This window comes from Lates calcarifer, linkage group LG10, assembly GCF_001640805.2.
Source record: "Lates calcarifer isolate ASB-BC8 linkage group LG10, TLL_Latcal_v3, whole genome shotgun sequence".
Classification (NCBI taxonomy): Eukaryota; Metazoa; Chordata; class Actinopteri; family Centropomidae; genus Lates; species Lates calcarifer.
Window position 1 is genome coordinate 16512046 of NC_066842.1, and position 22710 is coordinate 16534755.

A 22710-nucleotide genomic window follows, 5' to 3' on the forward strand; every position below is an offset into this window, starting at 1 on the left:
TCAAATGACACAGTAGACTACAATCACAACACACTGACAAACAAGGTAATGCTACTTCATAAGAGAACAGATTTAATGCACCTGTATTTTATAAAAGTATCCCACTGGTCAAGTATTTTGTGGTATTGACATAGTCTGTAGGGTTATTGACCCACCTCTATCATTGTAATAGCTCACTATTTGGGAAAGAAGTCTCTTGTTCACATACATGGTCTCTCTCTCTCTCTCTCTCTCTCTCTCTCTCTCTCTCTCACACACACACACACACACACACACACACACACACACACACACACACACAACAACAGACACATAAATATACATATACAAGATATCTCAAAACACAAAATGTCAAGTTGTAAACCCCCTGTAACTAGAACAGTGGGTGTACAATATCTAACTGTTGAGCAACCTTCCAGTTTTTCCCAGCTGACCCATGTAGGCTCAACTAACTTTGAGAGCATGAGCAGCTGGCCAATGAGGCATCATGGTTATTTTAGTCACCACATGCTTTTGGAGATAAAGCAGGCAGTGATTGGCAGAGCAGTGTATGTGTGCCACAGAGTTTTGGGGATCACCACAGTCGATGCATCGTAACTGAACCGGTTGGATTTTAAATCACATTACATTTCTCATACATAAATACGGACAAGTAAGAGAAAGGATGGAGGCAAGCAATGAAGTAAGTATAGCTGTGTTTGAAAATGTATACTTGCAAAGAATATTGTGAAAGTTATTGAAATTGTACAGAGTTGAAGGCACCTCATTACTCTTAGTTAAGCGATTTACCCTAATTGTGTTTCTTGCTGAAGTTAAATGGTTTAAAACTTATGAGAGCTTTTAAAGTTAGATAATAATAGAGTTTTATCTGAACAGATGGCAGTCTGGTCCACCATGTCTCTAGTTATTTTTAACACCATCAAGAGTTTCTGTTACCAACACATCACACTCACTACACTAAGATAGCCCACGTGGTTGTTTAAAATACTAATGTTAGTTTTGTGTCAAAATCCTGCTGTGATAAAATATGTATAACAAAATGTTTTTAGATGTGGTCATAAAGTTACAGTCTACTTCCAAAAAGGGGGAAAAAAGAAATATATTGCCCCCTTTGTGTTAGCATCTCTTTTGTTTAATTTTCTCTGACATTTTTGTACCATTATCTGTTGTAGACGGGAAAGAAAGCGGAAGATAGAGCTCACGCTCTAAATATAAATATGACACCAGACACTGATGCAGAGCTCACAGCAGAGGCTTCCCAGTCACCCTCCACACTCATTGTCCAAGGTATGTCAGGCATTCATCCCATCACTTTGTGGCCTTGATAGTCTACAGTCATACTTTACTTTGAATTTAAATAAAAATGTGCTTGAAAGATCACCATAATTAAAAAAAAAAGATCACCATAATTTAAAAAATAAATTCAGCAAACATATCTATATTGAACAAACAGGATAAAATTCAGAAGTAAAGCATGAAAAAATAATTAAACATCCATTTACCAACTTTCTGGAGCTTTCAGCTGCCCCTGACAGTGTTATTAATGTGAGATACAGTTGGAAGCTATTCAGACCTTCAAGCTTAGATTATTTTATTATCTATATAGTTATTTAAGGTCTATATAAATAGATTGAAACAGGATAGATAGATGGGCCTTTATGAAAGGCTGTTCAGCAGTGGTTTCCTGACATTCAGAACAGGTATTTAAAAATGTCCCCAGACATTTTTAATATACAGGCATCAACAAGTTGATGTGTTTACTCAAATGCATTTAACAAAGTCATATAGACTGATTTGTTTTTATCAAGAACAATATGAATTTTGTAAAATGGATTTTAATTTAAAATCTAATTATTTCATACTTCTTTGATCTTCACACCAGGTCTGTCTGATGCCTCTGCAGTGAACAGAGAACACAACCCTAGGGTCCCACCTGGTCCTGCCACAGATAAGGAGAATGCTATTAAACCAACACTTCAGATAACTTTTAGCACATTCACCATCAAGAATGGTGAGGATCTTAAAGTAGAGATCCCAGTGACTGGGCACCCAGCACCAAAGATTGAATGGAAAAGAGGTGGTCAGGCAGTTAAAGAGACATCAAGGCTAGAGATTTCAACTACACCCTCATTAACAGTTCTTCATATCAGACATGCTGCCAGGGAGCACTCTGGTCAATATTCTGTCACAGCAAGCAATAGTGCAGGGAAATCTACAGGAGAAATCACTGTGGTTGTTCTTGAAAAGCCGGACGCACCCTCTGGACCTGTGAGGATTGATGAAGTCAGTTCTGACTATGTCATCATCTCCTGGGAGCCACCTGAATATACAGGAGGCTGTCAGCTGGACAACTACGTAGTGGAGAAACGTGAAATCACAAGTACAGAGTGGCAGACTGTGTCAGCAACAACAGTAAGAACTACAATCAAAGTCACCAAGCTGAAGACAGGAAGTGAATACCAGTTCAGAGTGTTTGCAGAGAATAGGTACGGTAAGAGCACTGCAATCACCTCTCCTGTTGTAACTGCACAATATCCATTCAGTGTGCCCGCTGCTCCTGGCACCCCCTTTGTGTCCACAGTGACAAAGTACAGCATGGTTGTTGAATGGGAGCCCCCAGCCAAAGATGGAGGCAGCCCCATCATCGGATATCACCTTGAACGCAAAGAGAAGAACAGCATTTTATGGACCAAGCTGAACAAGCTTGTTATATCTGATCCTCGCTTCAAAACAAGTGGACTGGAGGAAGGGATTGAGTATGAATTCAGAGTCTTTGCTGAAAATATTGCTGGACTCAGCTCACCTAGCAAGGTATCTGAATGTTATGTGGCGAGAGACCCCTGTGATCCGCCTGGTAAACCTGAAGCTGTTGTCATTACTAGAGAGAACATCACACTTCAGTGGGCAAAACCCAGGTATGATGGTGGAAGCACCATTACAGGCTTATGTTGTTGAAAAGAAGGAGCTCCCAGATGGCAGGTGGATGAAGGCAAACTTCACCAATGTGATTGAGAATCAGTTCACAGTCACAGGACTGACAGGAGGCCAAAGTTATGAGTTTAGAGTAACTGCCAAGAATGGTGCTGGTGTTTGGAGCACACCCTCAGAAAGTGTAACCATCATGGCTCAGGATGTTATTGAAGGACCCACAGCAATCATTGATCCCAAATTCAAGACTACTACTGTTGTTCAGGCTGGTGAGACATTTGTTATTGATGCTGATTACTTTGGGAAACCCCTCCCTGAAGTAATGTGGCTGAAGGACGGAAAAGAAATTGACAAAGCTACACTGAGAATGGAGGTCAAAAACACCCTCACTCACACAACTCTGACTGTCAGGGACTGTACACGAGTAGATGGGGGCCACTTTGTTTTGAGCCTCAGTAACATTGGCGGAATTACATCTTTGCCAATTAATGTGAAGGTCCTGGATAGACCTGGTCCTCCTGAAGGACCTCTGAAGGTGAAAGTTGTCAGTGCAGAGAAGTGTAATCTTCACTGGAACCCCCCTTTGAACGATGGCGGTGCCTGTGTTTCCCACTACATCATTGAAAAAAGGGAGACCAGCCGTGTCACATGGACAGGGGTTGAAGCTCATGTTGAAGCTGTCAGTTACAAAGTGACAAAACTGGTCCCTGGCAAAGAATATATGTTCAGAATTGCTGCAGTGAATAAATTTGGTGTTGGTGAATTTTTGGAATCAGACCCCTTCATTGCACAAAACCCTTTTACAACACCTAGCGCACCTTCGACCCCTACTGCCAGCGCTGTGACTGGTGACTCTATAGCGCTAATGTGGGAAAGACCAGAAAGTGATGGAGGCTCAGAGATTGATGGCTACATCCTGGAGAAACGTGACAAAGAGGGTGTCAGGTGGACTAAATGTAACAAGAGAAGACTAAATGATTTGCGTTTTCGATGCACAGGGCTCACAGAGGGACATTACTATCAGTTTAGAGTATTGGCAGAAAATGCTGCCGGTGTGGGTGCACCCAGTGAGCCAAGTGAGTATATAAAAGTGTGCGAAGCTACTTACCCACCTGGTCCCCCTACAAACCCTAAAGTGACAGACTACTCTGGCAGCACCGTATCTCTGACCTGGTCAAAGCCCATCTATGATGGTGGAGCAGCCATCAGTGGATTTGTAGTTGAAATGAAAGAAGCAGTAGATGACGAGTGGATTACATGCACACCGAGCACAGGTATAGAGGAAACAAACTACACTGTGAAGAGACTGAGGGAAAATGCAGAGTTACAATTTTCGCATACATGCAATGAACGCTGCTGGAGTGGGAGAACATGTGGATCTACCTGGGTCAGTGAAAACAGCTGAAAAATTGGAGGGACCTGAGATTGAATTGGAAGCTGCCTTGAGGAAGATTGTGAATGTTCGGGCATGTTCCACACTGCGTCTCTTTGTCACCATCAAAGGAAGGCCAGAGCCTGAGGTGAAATGGTCAAAGGAAGGTGGAACTCTTAGTGAGCGTGCTCAAATTGAGGTAGCAAGCTCCTACACAGTGCTATTGATCGAGAACGTCAATAGAAATGACACAGGAAAGTATATGTTGACTGCTGAGAACTGCAGTGGCTCTAAATCAGCATTCATCAATGTCAGAGTGTTGGACTCTCCCAGCGCACCAACAAACATAGAGGTGAAGGATGTGAAAAGAGACTCTGTGACCATCTCCTGGGAAGCACCTGTCATTGATGGAGGTGCAAAGATTTTGCACTACATTGTAGAGAAGCGAGAGGAGGCTAGAAAAGCATTCACAAGTGTCTGTAGCAGCTGTGTGAGAAACTCATACAAGATTGACAATCTCCAGGAAGGATGCTTTTATTATTTCCGTGTCCTGGCTGTGAACGAGTTCGGTGCTGGAGTGCCAGCAGAGACCATCGAGGCTGTTAAAGTGTCTGAGGCTCCTCTGCCTCCTGGAAAAATCACACTCAATGATGTCACCTGCAATAGTGCGAGACTCTCATGGGAGAAGCCTGATCACGATGGAGGAAGTAAAATCACATGTTATATTGTAGAAATGCAAGCTAAGGGAGATGACACATGGACAATATGCTCAGAGAGTAAAGCACTGGAAGTGACTGTTAATGGGCTGACAAAAGGAAAGGAGTACTTCTTCAGAGTGAGCGCTGTAAATGAAAAGGGAAAGAGTGAACCAAAGTCCCTGTTGGCGCCAGTTATCGTAAAGGATACTAGTGCTGAACCCATTATTACTTTGCTGTCCAATGCATTCAGTGTGAAGGCAGGGAATGATTTAAAGATTGATGTTCCATTCAGGGGTACTCCGCCACCAACAGCAGCCTGGAAAAAAGATGGCAACATGCTGAAAGAGACAAGCAGGGTAAATGTGTGCACATCTGACACATCATCTCAGATCATTATTAAAGATGCAGCCAGGGTAGATGTCGGTGTGTATGAGGTGACTCTGACCAACTCAGTGGGAAGCACATCTGCTGAAATTTATGTTAATGTTTTTGAAAGACCTGGACCACCAAGTGACCTCAGTGTGGATGAAGTGAGCGCTGACTTTGTGTCTTTGTCGTGGCAGCCCCCACATTACACCGGTGGATCTCCAATCAGTAATTATGTTGTTAAGAAGAGAGATATGGGAAGCACAATATGGCAGACTGTGTCAGCTACAGTTGCAAGAACATCAATCAAAATTTCCCGTCTGACACAGGGTACTGAATATCAGTTTTGTATTGCTGCAGAGAATCGTTACGGCACAAGTCAATTTGTTGAATTTGAACCTGTTGTTGCCCAGTATCCCTTCAAGCCCCCTGGTCCACCAAACAATCCCCGTGTTATGCAGGCTTCAAAGTCTCTAATGATCATTGCTTGGAGCAAACCAGACAGTGATGGTGGCAGCCCTATTATTGGATATCATATTGAATGCAAAGATCAAAGCAGTATTCTGTGGACAAAGTTAAACAGAAGCCCAGTGACTGAGGACCAGTTCAAGGTAACCAGTGTTGAGGAGGGCCTGATATATGAGTTCCGGGTCTGTGCTGAGAATATGGCAGGCATAGGACCTTGCAGTAATGCATCTGATCCTGTGGCAGCAAGAGACCAGTGTGACCCCCCTCGCAACCTCACAGTCACCAATATAACTAACAGCTCAGTTTCCCTCTCATGGGATAAACCAGAATATGATGGTGGAGCTAAAATAACTGGTTACATTGTTGAGCGTAAAGAGCTGCCAGATAGCTGCTGGCTTAAGTGCAACTTCACCAACTTACTGGACACCTTCCTGGAAGTGACTGGCCTCACAGAGGGTGAAGAGTATGATTTCCGTGTGATTGCAAAGAATTCAGCTGAGCTCTTCAGTGCACCCTCTGAAACCACAGGACCTGTTACTGTACAGCATGATGTAGAGCCACCCAGAATTATCTTGGAGGACAAATTTAGACAGGTGGTGATTGTCAAAGCAGGAGACCTCCTAAGACTAGATGCTGACATCTCTGGTCGCCCAAACCCTACAGTGTTTTGGTTAAAGAATGGTAGACATATTGGCACCAAGGGAAGAATTGAAATCACTGCAACAAAGACGCATACCTCTCTACTTATCAGAGAAAGTGTAAGGAAAGACTCAGGGCAGTATACTTTGACCCTACAGAGCACAGGTGGTACGACATCTAAAGCTATCACTTGCAAAGTCCTGGACAAGCCCGGCCCACCTGCTGGACCTCTCGAAGTGTCTGGACTGTCAGCAGAGAAATGCACCCTGTCATGGGGACCTCCTCATGAGACTGGCGGTGCTGAGATCATGCACTACATTGTTGAGAAGTGTGAAACCAGCCGTGTATCCTGGACTCTTGTGTACGGTGACATGATGGCAACTACTTGTAAGATAACCAAGCTGCTCAAAGGAAATGAATACCTATTTAGAGTGAGGGCTGTGAACAAATATGGTGAGGGTGAGACTTTGGAAAGTGAGCCCATCAGGGCCATGGATCCCTTTACAATCCCATCTGCTCCGACGGATGTTGAGGTCACAAGTGCAACCAGCGAGTCTATGACCGTTTGCTGGCAGAGGCCTGCCTCTGATGGTGGTAGCCGCATCAGTGGCTACATCATTGAGAAGAGGGAAAAGCTAGGTGTTCGCTGGGTAAGAGTGAATAAAAAGCCAGTCTATGATTTACGAGTCAAAGCCTCTGGTCTGCATGAGGGATGTGAGTATGAATTCAGAGTCTTTGCTGAGAATGCTGCAGGGCTAAGTGAACCCAGTCTCCCATGCCCGCTTACCCTAGCAGAGGATCCAAAGTTTCTACCTTCCCCTCCAGCAAAACCCACCATAGTTGATTCATCTAGGTCCTCAATCACTTTGTCATGGAACAAACCATTGTTTGATGGTGGAGCACCTGTTACAGGGTATAAAGTAGAATTCAGAAAATCAACAGAAGAAGACTGGGCTGTCGGTGTTAATAACACAGATAAAACAGAGCTTACGGTAACTGGACTAACATCGGGGGCAGAGTATGTTTTTATTGTCAGATCCATAAATAAGATAGGCATCAGTGAGCCCAGTCCTGAAACAGATCCTCAAGTAGCCATTGAGAGAGAAGAGGAGCCCAGGTTTGATATTAGCACTGAGATGAGGAAGACCCTTCTCGTTAAGGATGGCAGCTCTTTCACTTTGACTGTGCCCTTTACAGGCAAACCTGTTCCCAGTGTGTCATGGGACAAAGCAGATGTAGATCTGAGAGTCAGAGGACTCATCAACACAACCAGCTCCTGCACCTCTATCACAGTGGAGCGGGCAACACGTGATGACTCTGGCAAATACATAGTCAAACTGCAAAATGTTGCTGGATCTGCCTCTTTGACCCTGAGTGTGAGGGTTTTGGATTCCCCTGGTCCACCAACTCATATAACAGTTAAAGATGTGACCAAGAACTCTGCCACTGTTAGCTGGGACATCCCTGAGAATGAGGGAGGAGGTCCTGTCAAGCACTACCTTGTGGACATACGGGACATCAGCAGAAAAGGGTGGACAAGACTCACAGACAAATGCCGCAGACTGTCCTATAAGGTGTCTGACCTAGAGGAGGGGGGAATTTATTTCTTCAGAATCACTGGGGAAAATGAGTACGGGATTGGTGTTGCAGCTGAGACAAAGGAGGGAACGAAAATGAAAGGTATGATCTGAGATAAACACATATCATAAGAGTTGTTGTATTTATTGGGAATAAAAAAAAGAAAAATTAGAGTTATGAGATTAGTAGGTACACTAAAATGTAAAATATGTGAGAGAATGATTAATGATTTATTTCATTGCACATTACTCTACTTGCTGTATCAAGAATAATTCTGGTTTTATTTTCCTATTTCAGATACAACAGACTGGGAGACAAATCTAGGAGCTTAGCTTGTCTGTCCTGGGGCTGAATTCATCATTTCCTGATCTTCCTGTCAAGATCCTCATATATTTGTCATTTACAGTACATTCATTTTTGTGGAGTAGTTAGTAGTTAAATATTTAAAGACTGTATTCAGTTCCCAAAATATTTTATCAGTTAGGGGATGCACTATGAGTTAATACATTACCAAAAGGTTATTTTGTAGGTTTATTATTAATGTTTAATCTTTGTATACTAGTAAGCTTGAATTAATGAATTTTATTTACAGAGGAAACTGCGCTGAAATACTGGTTTTGTTTGTTTCTGCTGCAAACAAGAAAAAAAGAGACCCTATTTGTTGTAAAACTACAATAAAATGAAGATGATTAGAAAAGTTAGATATTTTGCCCTGGACATTTTTATGGAAAAGACATTCTACAAGAATTGAGAGGATAAATTAATCAATACATCAAAAATAATAAATAAAACAAAAAAGTCAACATCACTTGAGTTTTTTTCATTTTGTTCTATGCTATTGTTCATGCAATCCAGTAAGTGACATTAGAGATTGTTCTCACCTAAACATAGAAGATCTTCATTTTATAGTACAAAGGGGTACCCCTGATATTTTCCTACCACTTCAAAGTTGTACTTTTAGGTATATTCTTGAAAACAATATCTTTACTTTTGATGGAACCCTGTTATATTATTGTACTGAAGTTGGTAAGGGATGGGTGGCGGCATTATTGGTTAACACCATATAATTTAACTGTAAAGTCCCTGATTTGATCCCATCCAGCAATCCTCTGTTGCATGTCATTTTTCTCACCCCTCGACTCTCTTGTCAACTGTTTCAATTTAAACACACTGTATCAGGAAAAAGATATAACTACACAGGTAGGCCCTGTTGCTTTTACAATGTAAAATATATCAAAAATACATATATCAAAAAGTACATCAACCTCTGACACATGGTGGAGTATAAATTACCACAAAAATATTTAAATAGACTACAAGCACTTCAAATTTGTACTTAAGTGCACTTCTTGAGTAACTGTAAATAGTTACTCTATTAGTTACAATATGTCTCCAGTTGGTTGATGACCGTCGGGATAACAGCTGTTTAGAGTGTACGTCACTGGAAACCGTTACGTAGCTAAGTACAGGAAAGAGAATGCGTTACCCAGAAACCGGAAGTAAGCGATGCAAATGCAACTAGTTGTCGACTAGTTCGGTGGGTAACTAATTACAACAATAAAAAGTACATCTGCAAGTCGAATTTTTCAATATGGGAACAACGGCAAGTCAACTTGGGAAGGATTTGCTCTCAGAATATCAGGTAAATGCCCGAAACAAAGTCTTCAGAATCAGATATTATATCGTCATGGACGTTAACCCAGTGGCTAAAGTTGAGAGCAGTTGTTTTCACACCCCGTAATAACCGAGGATGACGTAGTATCTATCTGTGCCTAGCGTTTTAAGGCAAAAGAAGATTATTAAAGCCTTGTCACCAAAATGGCGAGATGATTTATTTGCAGTTTGTAGTCGTAGTATTTCCTATAAACTTGTTAACGTCACTTTTCATCACGCTAATACGACTGCGGAAGCTAATGTTGTTGCTAATGTCAAATAGTCAGAACATAGACGTGTTGTAGGAATCAGACTCAAAAGCACTGTTTCAGTTTGATCTGCGAGTCTTATCTTTCTATCAACACTTACTTTTCCTTATAGGAACTGACATTCTTGACAAAACAAGAAATTCTTCTGTAAGTGACCAACTGCATGTTATACAATGATCATGTTTTAAAAATCTGTCACTGTTTGTTACAATACACAATTAAGTTGTGGTTTCCTTTTTTGTTTAGCGCTCACAAGAGATTCACAGAACTGCTTACTAAAGATGAGAAAGACCTTCCAAACACCAGAGTACCAATGGAGAAGATACTCACTCTGCCAGAACTCAAGGTAAAAGGAGGGAATAGGGAATGCTTAGTGCTGCTTAGTGGTTATTTTCAGTTAAACTAGGATTGTCCTGTGCTTTGTGTGTTCTGGAGGAAGTTCTTCAAGCACTGATAAACTGCACTGACCCTTGTACTTGTTCCCATCCCAGTCCAACCCTTTCAGGAAAAGGATCTGCCTTGTATTCTCAACATCTGAGCAGAAAGACGGAAGCCTCACGTTTGAGGACTTCCTGGATCTTCTGAGTGCCTTCAGTGACTCTGCTACTCTGGAAATCAAGTCCCACTATGCATTCCGTATTTTTGGTAAATAACTTGATTTTAAAAATTGAACTGGTTATTCATAATACATGTATGGCTTTCAGTCTGTGTGATAGAGATATTGATATTTTACAGACTTTGACGATGATGGAACCCTTGACTGTGGGGATCTGGAGAAGCTGGTGAACTGTCTGACTGGGGAGACTGATGACACAAGACTAACACCAGAGGAAATGCGACAGCTCATCAGCAATGTGAGTACACTGAGATTTCTCCTGTTTGAAGATGTATGGAAGCACATTAGATGGCTAAAACAGCCAGTGGATGCTGCTCAGTACACTGATCACACTGACCCTAACAGTTCTTCCCTTTGTATGTTTTTTTAGATTCTTGAAGAGTCAGACATTGACAAGGATGGAACTGTCAACCTCTCAGAGTTTCAGCATGTCATTTCAAGATCACCAGATTTTGTCAGGTAAATAAAATTTGGATTATTGTTATTACAGGTATGTATTTTACTCAACAAAATTTCATCAACTGAAACTTTATATTTTCATTTCTCCACAGTTCTTTCAAGATTGTGCTGTGAAGACCTCTAGTGGGCTGTGGAAATGCATTAATGTTTAATTTTCACTCACTCAATTTTCAATATTTGCCTTAAATTATATTTCTGTGTGGATTTTATCACCTTTACGGTTTTTATGTGCTGTTTAAATTTAATACTAAATTTAATACTCTTATGATTTTTTTTTTATCTGTAAAGAAAATTAAAAATGTTTACAAAAACTACTGAATTACTCATGTTTAACAGGCATACAAATAAATAACTTTTATATATTACAAAATATATTTAATCCAAAGTCTCCATGTATTTGTTGTGATAATTTATACTCCCTGATATGCTGTCCAAAGTCCATTGTTCATGTTTATCAGGGGGTTTCCCTTGTATTTTTAAGAGCAGGCTACTTCCTCCTTGATAATAGCAACAAAAGTGTTCCATGTCCCACACACTACATCAACTACATGCATCTGCTGCTCCCTGAAGAATTCCACACACTGAGGCTCATCTGAACTGACTAAGGTCTGGTGTCCAAGTTGGCCGTATTCACCTGAAATGATAAAAGAAGGAAAGATGGAAAGGGAAGAGAAATGGAAATTTCCCAAAGGAAATGTGTAGGTGTCAGCTTCGAATTCTAACTTACCCCAGCCCCAAGTATAGAGGTCACCTCTGGCTGAAATGAGAAAAAATGAGAAAGATGATAATGACACTGGCTTGTCAAGAAATGCAGTATTATACACCCATTGCTAAGAGAGATTCCTTACTTGTTACAGCAGCTGTGTGGCGGGAGCCACAGCAGACTGTCCTGATTTCACATGGCGGAGTGACATCCAGCAGAGCCGGGAAAGCCTGGATTGATATGAATACCTCTTCGCGTCTCTCTGTCTCGTTTAACTCCCTATCAGGAGACTTGCTGTCATCTTGGCATGATGCTCCTGTTCAGCACAGTCAATGTTACTGAGCTTTTACTGCTGAAAATTTTACTCTTTAGTGGCTACCACCAGCAACATACATGACATTATACTAGACTTAAAGGGACGGCTCACCCACAAATGTTAAAGTATTTCCTATACATATATACTCAAACATTTACATTTTTGCAAAGGATGTGAGATATCAGCTATAGCTCACAACAGTACAGTGAAATAAGGTTAATAAGGTTAGTGTATGTTGATCAAAGTGCCAAAGATACATTTAAAAAACTAATATAATTAATCTACAGTTTTCAGCTGTTAAGAGGTAACCAATTGACAAGCATCATTTGAATATTATGACATATATGCCACTGGACACTAGTGAGGTGCACCTCAGCAGACCAAACAAAAATCTTCGGATTGATAAATGTAGGTATGTTCTCAATGTAGGTAAAAAGAAATACAATATTGATTGTGTTTTGGAGTGAAATGTCCCTTTAGTGTATTTCTGTTTGAGCAAACAGACAAACCTGCTTGTTGTCTTCTTTGCTGTTGTGGTGCTTTCCTCAGACCTCGTGATGGAAGTCCAAGCTGACCGCTCTCATTCCAGCCCCACACATAAAGGTCACCCCCATCTGTGAAGAAAAGGGGGTTTTTATCCCTCAAGTTGAGGGCCGTAACCCATTTCATTGTCAACATCTTTGTATAACATTTACCACTAACGCAGACAGAGTGCCAGCCTCCTGTGGCAACACAGCTCATGGGCATCCCCCAGAGTGCTTCCACCGCCCTGGGCTCCTCCTCTGAAGTGAGGCCTCCATGCCCCAACTGACCATGACTGTCAAATAAACACATGCACACAAAAAAGATCACACATTTGAGTGTTATTGCTCAGATTCCCAATAAAATCAGATGCGTGAGTTTTAGCTCTACCTGCCCAGTCCCCAGGTGTACACAGCTCCTGTAGCACACAGAAGGATGGCATGCTCTGCTCCCAGGGCCAGACTCTTGGCTCTCAGGTGTGGTGATAAGGAGCGGTAGAGGGGAGGTTTTGTGGCTATGTATCCCCCAGGGACCAATGGGAGATTCAGAGGGGGTTCTGGGTTAAAAGAGCAAACGACGTACACCATTGAGCTTCTGACATGTCATTCAATATACCTATGATATCTGTCAGCTGTACGAGATGTTACAATACACATTACCAGAGCTCTCAGGTTGGGTTTTTATTTCCATGCTCCATGATGGAGTCTTCTCTTTCATCTGGAGGTCCCAGGACTCAATCCTGTCTGGGAAAGCCAGGGTGAGGTACAGCTCACTGATGAAAGCATCTTTACAGCCGCGGCTTTCTACCACTGAATCACCACAGGAGTCACCGGAGACGTCTGCCCCGAATCCTGCCAGGCACACGCGGCTGTCACCTAACAAAGCAGAGAGCAAAATAGTGCAAAAGTTAATACCTATATCAAGCGTGTAGTATTATAGACGCATTATATTTGTGTTATAATAAAATCGAGGGCTCTCACAGAGCTGCTGAAGTGCTCTAACTGACTCACCAACCAGATGTAAACATGCTCTTCGACTCCAGCTCGCTTTGATTTGACTGGTCTTCAAGCAGCAGCCACTTCTCTCCACATGACTCGTGAGCTCTGTCGGTCTGATCACTTTGACTTCCTTGGTGACGTCGCTATCTGCTCCTTTACTCAATCCCTCATTGACACATATTTGTCCGAACGCGTTGAAGCCAAATCCGAACCACTGCATTGAAAACGCTTGTCCTCTGTTGATTCCTCACAGAAACGCGAAACGCAGTTGTCCGCAAACTTTGAACACTCCTGAGTGTGTAGCGCCGGGATGTAGTGCGCATGCGCCCCCCTGTAACGCTGCAAAATGACTTGACTCTTGAACGCGAATGCACTGGGATGGTTCCTATTGTACATCCAAATTCTGTATATGGGTGTATTCAGCAGAGGGGTGACAATGTAGTTCAGGTACAGAGGTTTATTCATTTAACACAGTTAAAGCACTCGGAATGTAGTGAGGTCATAACAGAAAAAAAATCAAAACACGGCACACAAATATGTGAATTTTATGAATGAAATGTTCTGGTTTATGTAGGTCACACATAATTACAAAATAATAATAAAGTAGTGTGAATAATGTCAAATACAGCCAAAGTATATTTTGGGAATAACAAGTGAACAAGTAAAAATGACAGTCTCTTGTAAAGAATGTATAAAATAGACTTCATTACTGGTCTTTTGATATTGTAGATCTGCTGGATGTGCATAAATGAACATATAGTGTAGACAAATACATTCAGTGGGAAAGTAATGTGAAACAGCAGTCAAAGCTCATGTGTAATAAAACACCTATTTGAGAATCTGCTTGTCTTTTATTTAATATCTTTTCTCAATAATTTCATTATTGCTGTTTACTGTTTTTGGTTAAGACACATGAACATCCTGTATGTACCCACTCAAAAACTGATCTCCTGTAATAGTGAAATGACGTCCACTGGTCCCACATAATACTCAAAGCACTTTAACAATGTCAGGAGGCGCATCTACACACAGCAGCTGTGTTTTCAGGGTTCAGTTCCTTTGCCCTTTTCCCTCCCTTCCCTGCTCCTGATGATGCCATACTCCACGGCCTTGTCCAGGCAGTTCTGAGCTACCTTTGAGACGGGCTCTGGCGTGCCCTCTCCTCCCTTTGCCAGGACAGACAGGATCTCTAGAGCTTCACTCTCCATGAGCGTCTCAGCCAGGCTCTTCTCCGCCAGCATCATGTTCTGAATGATGACAACTCCACGATGACGTAGGTCGGATATTTCACTGAGCAGCAGCGCCTGTATGATCTCTAGCCAGTGGGTTGTCTGAGAAGGGAGGACAACAGGGAGGCAAAAATATAAATCTGAGTCACTGTAGTATGTGACAGTGCTGATTTGATGGAGGTGTGGGGACAGAGAGCTGCTGCAGTGGTGTACTTACTGTCCCAGGAATGCGAGCACAGAGCTCAGGCTGCTCAGCGGTCAGCATGGCCAGAGTTCCTGCAGCAGCTTTCCGCAGCCTCTCATCCTCCTCTCCGCTGTAGAGCACGAGCAGCTTCAGCCGATCGTTTCCTGTTGCCAGGTACAGCTTCTGCACCTGAGGACACACCAAACACCCACTGCCGTTAGTTCAACTTTTTAATAAATCTGTTCCAAAGAATCTATGTTTAGAAATATGTGTCTTACCTCTGTGCTTAAAACCAAATTACACATGCATTCTGTGGCAGAAGCTCGGACCAGGTCGTGCTCCTCAAACATGTAACCTTCGATTTTTGGCACAGCTTTCTCTTTTATGATCTTTTGCCTGTGAATCAATATACCTTATCAATACAAGCAGACACTCTATACACTAATAAAAAAATCTGATCTAAGAAAAAGAGATTTATGAAATTAAGTCAAAATGAAACATGAGAGTGCCACATTCTGGGCAGATAGCAAGTAGTTTTGCTAAATTGTAGACAAAGAGGTTTAGATTTGCAAATATTTCTGTTCTCATGTCCCCATTACAACTGAGGGGAGACTTCCCCCTAGTGGCCAACCTGAGTCTATCACTGATGCCGGCCAGATTGGTGAGAGCCATAAGCGCCTCGAAGTTCTGTAGCAGAGGTGCATTCAAGATTGAGAAGGCTGACAAGCGGGCGCACCACCTCATAGATCTAAAAACATAAAAGAGAGATGGTTAAACATGAGAAACTTAAAAAAAAAAAATTGACTGAAGAGGCTAATCACAAATTCTCCTCACCCTCTCTCCTGGAAAAGCAATCTCTGGGTTAGATGTAATGGTAATTTTTGCCAGGGCTTGTGCTGCTTTGATTTTCCCTACATCTGTGTTGTCGGATGCTAGTGGGATCAGAGCCTTTGGAGGAAAACAGCAAATATACATCATGTAAACCTCTGAAAGCGAGGTGTTCAGATAAGCAGGCAGGCTAAACTAAACATTCTATATTTAACATGGTGCTCTACCTTTCCTCCACCTTGTGCCACCACTGTGCCTCTGTCTTCCTGACGTTCCACCAAAGCCAAGAACACCCTGCCGTGAGAAGTGGCATTAAGAAAAAATCTACAGAGAGAACACTGGGTGAAAAAAGACTTACTGCCATGTTCCTACCTAGCGATACACTCTCTGCAAGCCTCAGTGAGGGCTGGACTCTCCTGTTTGACCATACACACCAATGCAGACACCACACCAGCCTCCAGCAGCTTCACCAGCCTTTTCTCCACATAGGAAGGTGCATCCTGACACATGAAGACAGACAGGTTAATGTAAAACTTCAAAGAAAAAATATGCATGCAGAACAGCTATTAGAGCATTAGAGCTGATGTGCAGCATGAAAGGAATATTGTGTGATGTTTGCTCTACATGAAAAAAGAACCACCTAACAGGTACCTTGGGATGCTCCTCAGGCACATGCTGTTTTGCATATTTGGCCAGCTCCACCATCTGAGGATCGGGCTTCTCCACATCATAGCTATTGGTGCAATTCACTAGTGTGGAGCCCACGGCAAAGAGCACTGTCTTATCCTCAGACTGCAGGAACGTGCAGAAAAACAAGGTGTGAGCTCTTCTGTTTCAAATACTACATAAAAATATAACAGCACAGTAACCAATAAGACTCTTTTCTGAGAGAAATCTGACCACATAATTGCCATCTTCTGCCCATGTGTCACAAGTATTAAAAGAAATAATACATCATCATGAATCCAACCTTTGCTAGTTCAAACATGGCCAGCAGAGCACTCTTGTCTTCCACTAAGTCCTCCTTCACATCAGCATCAAAGGTGAGGTAGGCGAGGCCTTCTACAGACCAACGGCGGGAGGTTGGAGGCAGAGACTCATTACACAGCCACCTGACAGAGAAGGAGATGCAGCTTGCTTCTTATTTCAAATCCAAGAATCCACTCTTTATCTGTTGTTTTTAGTCATGTTATGCAACACTGTGAACCAGGCATGACAAGTTAAAAATTCAGAACAAACACTTACTTCCTGCACTGCTTGGCAAGCTTCAGCGTGGATCCCTCAGCAAACTGCTTCATGCTGAAATCAGTCCCCCCTGCTGATCCAAGCTTGCACAAACCCTGTGTGATAACAGACAGGAAAGAGTTAGTTTAATCTTTATTTAGAGATGTTCTTTTCTATATCTGTCTCCAGTACTTACCACCAGGGCTCTCACACGTATCCTGTCATTCTCGCTCTTCTTGTAGAGGTCCTTCAGAAGTGCCACTCCGTTGGCTGTGATGAAGGAGGCTCTCTTGGCCTTTCCTGCAGCATGGATGAGAGCTTCCACCGCTACCTGTTGGTGAGTTACATCTTCGGAGGCGCACAGAGAGATCACTGCGTCCATCATTCCTGACATCTCCAGAGTTCGGTTACCCACATCGCTCGGCCCTTGGAGGAGCACCGATACTGTCTGGATGGCTCTCAGCTTGGCATCTAGGCCAGCTTGACTAAAGTGTTGCCTACCAAGAAAAATATTAGATAAGGAGAATTGGTCACAGAATACAATTTTTTGTCTTAAGTTCTGTAGTAATGATGTTTCGAGTTCACTTTATTGCAGTATTAAATAGCTCTAGTCACAGACTCTTTGGAAGTTAATAAGACAAGCTCCTGTGGTCAACTCACTGAACATATTCTTCACATAGTTTGTTGAAGTTTTCCCTCTCTTTGTCACTCTTTAGGTCATCATAGAGTTTGCTAAGCAAGACAGAGCAGCTCATGTGAGAGTTGTCTGTAAGAGGTGGTCCCTCTGAGAGCTCAGGGACTGTCCCAGCCACATCCAAGATTTTTTTCAGCCCTGCAGGAGGACAAGGAGTTCATTAATCTAGCTGCAGCGATGCCAGATAAAACTGGTGACTGAATGTCTGAAAATGGCCTTAGAATAGCTAAAGCCAAATTTAGCCATAGCCAACTTTCATGTGACATTGTGTGCTTCAAAACACACACACACACACACACACACACACACACACACAAAAACAATCCTACTTGTTCTCACAGTAGTGCAACATACTGGAAAACTGGAATGGGCATGTTTGGCAGAAGGTCCATCAAGGCATAAGAGTGAAAAAATGACTTGATTACATGTAGGTGTGCTACATACCCTGGTCTATCACCCATAAGGTTAAGGAGTTGTCAGGGTTTTTCAAGGACTTGCGGGGTACTTGTTTGACCAAGAGGTTGATGGCGCTGTCTCTGCCCGGCCCCGACACATTGGATGCTGGCATCATTCCCAAGAGATGTCGCAGCATTGAGCGTAGCTCCTTGGAGGGTTCTGTGTCAAATTCACACAATAAATTACTGCTGAAAGCACAGGACCAACAGCTCATACACACACAAAAAAGCATTTCTTATACTGTAGTCCAACTTTCATGTGTAGCCAGCCTCAAATATAAACACGATCAGAGTCCAAACTCACCAGGAAGTATGGCTTCATCTTTCCCTCTGATCTCTTTTTTCATGCCCTCTGTCAAAGCCTCAAACATCACCTGCAGCAGGTGGCAGGCAGCCAAAGACACAGTGGAGGCTCCTGATCCCATTACTGCACACAGCTGTTCCATTCCTAGCTCATTCACTATAGCCATAGTCTGTGAGTAAAATAATAGATTTCAGCGATAAAATGCAGGGAAGAAATTGATAAGTGTTAAAAGCATTGTGGATACGGTCTCCTGACAGACATGGATGCAGATATACAGCAACATCGGCTAATAAACTGTGCAAAACAGAAATACAACAAAATTAAAAGGATCAAAACTACAAGAGCCATCACTATGGACACTGTTTTATCTGTGTGTTCCAAGGAGGAAGATACAAGTTTACATCCCTGTAAAAATTGACTTGGATGGAAGATGATGCAATGTATACAATTATTACACTTACTCTGGACTGATGCCCTGTGCACAAACCAACCAGAGTCCTCAGAGCAGACAGGACCACCTCCTCCTGCTTTGACAGAAGAAGCTTCTGAATCAGCTTCATGCCATCGTTACGGAAGATCTGCTCAGCTCCTGCCTCTTCTCGAGATAACACCACAAGATTCTGAGCAGCCTGAAAAGAATTGATTAATGGACAACTTTATCTTGGTGCAATACAGCTTTATAGTCAGAAGAAAAATAAGATAAATGATAAAAAAAAATCAAACACTCTGAGAGAAATACAGAAATTTGTTAGGACTTCTGAGGAATCCTTACCTTTTGTCGATCTGAGTCTTTCGCAGAGGCATCTAAGAGGAGGGAGAACATCTGCTGCACACGAGCATCTGTGGAGTTTAGTTGTGCTGACTACACAATTGAGAGAAAGGATGCTAATTAGCAACAGTTTCATCAGGTCCCAGTTTCAAATACAAGACTAAACCTCCCTTCATCCGCATTATTAAAAAACATCACCTTCTGATGAATCTGTGCTCCTAGCTGTCTGAGCAGATCCTGGAAAGCTTTGTTTTTGGGCTCCAGCTGAGCACACCTCTGTGCGTCCAGAAAGGCCTGGTCAAGCCTGCCGAGTTTCTGAAAAGCCTGAGCTCTCCGGAACCTGGCTTTCACATCGCCTGGGTCAGTATCGAGAGCTGAAAAGAGTGCCAAACATTACATTAAACATTACTGTACACACCTATGAATCCTCAGCCAGTTAAAGGGACAGTTCATGCAGTACTAGCCAGAACTGTAGTAAAATCCTTTATCTCTTAATTACATAAGGCATAGTAGTTATGCTAGTTAGTTATTAATACTTCCTTCTATCAAAAATAGGACGATTAGTGAGTATACTTCTGTAGAATGTGTTTCTCAATATAAATGTTTAAACCTGAGTCTGTATTATCATGACAATCTCTGACCATATTTCATATTTAGTTCTCTACTCTTTTGCACTGAAAGCACTACAGACCAATTCAGAATCTTGGGGCAACAGAGATTTCCTGTGTGCCATCATGAACAACTGTTTTTACTCCCTGATCTTATGAACTCTACAATATCCGCTGCAGTTATGTGTCCCACCTTTGGAGGAATCTGCCTCTGCCTTGCTGTATTCCTCCAGTTTGAGGTAGCAGGCGGAGCGGTTGCGGTACAGAACAGCACTCTCTGCTTGGCTGTCACTCAGCTTTAGAGCTTTGGTGTAACAGCAAGCAGCGCCCTGCATGTCTCCTGACTTGAAGAGGGTGTTCCCCTCCTCCTTCAGGGATGCAGGGTCCTGGGTTAAAGAGAAGAAGTTGGCAACAAGGGCTCAGGATGACAGAGAAATGTTTCCAGCAAATGTATCTGAATGAAAAACTGCTAAGCTAAAACGGCAAACTAGCTTACTGTCGCTACCTTACCTTTTCTTTTTCACTCACACTCATCTTCGAGGTTGCACCACACAATACAACGTTACTTAGAATGGTGAATATGTATTTTAGTTTTCCTCTACTTTGTCACAAACACCGCTAACTTCAGCCAAACATGTTACATTTTGCGACACTTCCGGGTGCCTGGAGCACGTTGAGGACGTTTACGTACCAGCCCCGCCCCTTCCCTCACGCACCATTGCCATAAAAGGAAGAGAGCAACAGAGCATCTCGGTCTCCATCTCTGCTTTATTTGGTTACATTTTCATTGTGTGCTTCTCCTCAGTTCACAGAGACTTTTATGAGGCTACGTGTGCAATAAAAGAGGAGTTCAACAGCCAGTAATGAAAGATTTTTGTGCTTTCAGCTGCAAGGTGTATTTTAATGTTATAGGTGGTCTAAATGCTTAATGTTGGATGGTTTGAACCTCTGCAATTTTATGAGCACATCTTAAGTTATTTATAGATAAAAGAACACCTAGCACTACAAGTGCATAGCCAGTATTTTTTAGAAACACAGAGCTTGTGAGGTCAAATGTACCCACCCGCCAAAGAAATGTTTGCGCAAACTTTTGACATTATTTCATTTGACTTTTTTGACATGTCACAGTGGGAAAAGCACAAGAGTAAATAAATATAATAAAATTGAAGATGACTGAATTCCATTCAGCTGCCTTAGTTTTACGGTCCTTTGCCTAGCAGATGAATTTAAAAAGGATCAATCAGCCTTCAAAAAGTGCACCATGTCAGATTTCTCTGTAGAATGTAAGCTTGTCTTCAGGTTACTACATTTTCCAAATTTACAGCAATAATACAGAGAAATTTACCATTTGCTCAGCGGTAGAAATCACCTTACACTAAATCATATATAAAGTCATTCAGTACAAACATACAACAGCAAAACTTCAGCAGCTAACTTCATAAACAGAAGTCTTCAGGTGACCAAAACAAAGTAAAACATGTACATGGTTACTACAAACATGTGTTTAACTTTATGTGATGAATGAACTAGTTACATCAGCTGTCTGACAAATATAGTATAGAAATGCAGTATAGTTTAAAAAAAAAACAGTCACACAAAATGGAGACACTCAAATACATTGCAACACTATTCTTTTTTTAATGAATGACAATTGAATCCAAAATGTTTTCATTTCTGTCACTTTTTGGGGCAAAGGTAAAAATTGCACGTTGCATTTTAACACTTTGTATATAAGTTTCAAAATGTATGAGATATTTCACTTATCTAGAGATACACCCAGCACTACCACTTTGTGCTTGCATTACAGAGTTTCCCTACTGATGAAAACCACAAAAGGAAGTGGTATGGTATTTCCTGCATCAGTCCCCTGGGGATTCTTCTTTACCGGGATAACCAAGCACCATTGTTGTTAGTCCTTTGTTGCTGTGGAAACGAGGTGCTTCCCCTTGGGCCTCATGCTCAGGTTCACCTGTTAAGACTCTCACATTACCATGGTAGCTTTCTGCCTTTAGAAGAAGATCCAGTGTAGACAACTGGTATGTACTGTATCTCCTGAGGGCTGGGATTGCTGTGAGACCTCATATATAACAGATCCACAGCACCAGGGACCCAAAGAGCCCCAGTATGTAATCAAAATCAAAAGCAGCTGTGTAAACATTTGTCCTTCATCACAACTTTGTTTTATGAGAGATAATGCTTTAAGAACAGGATTCTGTCATTGCTGGTGTACTTTCTGGTTCCAAAACTATTTTCTGTATTTGGAAATATCCATAATTGTACGCAACAATGTTTGAATGGTTTTGTAGACTGTAGTTATCAGTGTCTTCTGTCCAGAGTAAAGCCAAAACAGTACCATCTGTTCCTGTCATGTCCCATGTGGTCTGCTAATTAATTATTGAGATGTCAGCTTAGCTCATGTTTCCATAAACACATAAATAGTTCCTGAATGATCTATCAAAAGAACACAACAATGTGACTCACCTGCAAAGCATCATTACATTTTCCACACTGGGCTTCTCAGGTGTCCAAACACTCAGAATGGGAATGTAGGTGATGATCGAGACAGACATATTATGACTAACATCCACCAGTGATCAACATAGTTATTATTCTACTTTTTTTTGACAACTGGAGATCTTTATTACACCGCCAATAGGGGCGCAATTTTTCTCTGTAATTTTCCCCTAAATTACAGTGTAGCATTCCACTCAAAAGCTGCCACTGTCACAGCCTGCTGATTGCACAAGAGGTGAAAAGTGGTCTCTTCTTTCTTCTTGGATTCCTCAGTCTCCTACACACTCCACAACAGGGCTTGTATATATCAGCTTTT

The 22710-nt window shown here is 42.0% G+C and overlaps 5 protein-coding genes across 5 annotated transcripts; 3 read left to right on the forward strand and 2 right to left on the reverse strand.

Annotated features, from left to right (window-relative positions):
- The first annotated feature begins 292 nt into the window (after window positions 1-292).
- LOC108875360 (titin) lies at window positions 293-2955 on the forward strand. Its single transcript, XM_051073450.1, has 3 exons — window positions 293-682; window positions 1173-1287; window positions 1883-2955. The coding sequence occupies exons 1-3, from the start codon at window positions 665-667 to the stop codon at window positions 2953-2955; spliced, it is 1206 nt and encodes a 401-aa protein (XP_050929407.1). The 5' UTR covers window positions 293-664.
- On the forward strand, window positions 2923-8857 carry LOC108875119 (titin-like). Its single transcript, XM_018663793.2, is given in 3 exon segments — window positions 2923-4252; window positions 4254-8151; window positions 8347-8857. Coding segments are annotated over 3 exon segments (5202 nt in total). The 5' UTR covers window positions 2923-2983; the 3' UTR covers window positions 8382-8857.
- A 663-nt stretch (window positions 8858-9520) lies between these two features.
- On the forward strand, window positions 9521-11418 carry LOC108875361 (calcium and integrin-binding protein 1). Its single transcript, XM_018664228.2, has 7 exons — window positions 9521-9691; window positions 10084-10118; window positions 10218-10317; window positions 10463-10616; window positions 10707-10825; window positions 10958-11046; window positions 11139-11418. Exons 1-7 carry the CDS (start codon window positions 9641-9643, stop codon window positions 11158-11160), a joined length of 570 nt encoding a protein of 189 aa, XP_018519744.1. The 5' UTR covers window positions 9521-9640; the 3' UTR covers window positions 11161-11418.
- Window positions 11136-13932, reverse strand: LOC108875358 (RCC1 domain-containing protein 1). Its single transcript, XM_018664223.2, has 8 exons — window positions 13598-13932; window positions 13247-13462; window positions 12978-13143; window positions 12761-12882; window positions 12575-12679; window positions 11895-12065; window positions 11774-11803; window positions 11136-11680 (listed from the first exon to the last, which is right to left on the reverse strand). The coding sequence occupies exons 1-8, from the start codon at window positions 13803-13805 to the stop codon at window positions 11523-11525; spliced, it is 1176 nt and encodes a 391-aa protein (XP_018519739.1). The 5' UTR covers window positions 13806-13932; the 3' UTR covers window positions 11136-11522.
- Window positions 13933-14124: 192 nt separating this feature from the next.
- unc45a (unc-45 myosin chaperone A) lies at window positions 14125-20558 on the reverse strand. The gene is given in 20 exon segments (XM_018664222.2): window positions 14125-14916; window positions 15032-15187; window positions 15277-15394; window positions 15630-15691; window positions 15693-15746; window positions 15833-15946; window positions 16054-16120; window positions 16199-16326; window positions 16478-16618; window positions 16797-16938; window positions 17072-17166; window positions 17247-17547; window positions 17711-17882; window positions 18189-18359; window positions 18504-18672; window positions 18965-19132; window positions 19276-19365; window positions 19471-19646; window positions 20074-20266; window positions 20391-20558. Coding segments are annotated over 20 exon segments (2829 nt in total). The 5' UTR covers window positions 20415-20558; the 3' UTR covers window positions 14125-14628.
- Window positions 20559-22710: the final 2152 nt, after the last annotated feature.

Excerpts from the sequence above, each read along its gene's own strand:
- LOC108875358 (XM_018664223.2), bottom strand. The coding sequence starts at position 13,805 with ATGCAGTGGTTCGGATTTGGCTTCAACGCGTTCGGACAAATATGTGTC. Across the intron at positions 13,463-13,597 it reads AGCATGTTTACATCTGGTTG|GTGACAGCCGCGTGTGCCTG; the intron begins GTGAGTCAGTTA and ends CTGCTTTGTTAG. Across the intron at positions 11,804-11,894 it reads CCACACAGCTGCTGTAACAA|CCAGAGGTGACCTCTATACT; the intron begins GTAAGGAATCTC and ends TTCTCATTTCAG.
- LOC108875360 (XM_051073450.1), top strand. Across the intron at positions 1,288-1,882 it reads CTCCACACTCATTGTCCAAG|GTCTGTCTGATGCCTCTGCA; the intron begins GTATGTCAGGCA and ends TCTTCACACCAG.
- LOC108875361 (XM_018664228.2), top strand. The coding sequence starts at position 9,641 with ATGGGAACAACGGCAAGTCAACTTGGGAAGGATTTGCTCTCAGAATAT. Across the intron at positions 10,318-10,462 it reads TCACTCTGCCAGAACTCAAG|TCCAACCCTTTCAGGAAAAG; the intron begins GTAAAAGGAGGG and ends TTCCCATCCCAG. Across the intron at positions 10,826-10,957 it reads TGCGACAGCTCATCAGCAAT|ATTCTTGAAGAGTCAGACAT; the intron begins GTGAGTACACTG and ends ATGTTTTTTTAG.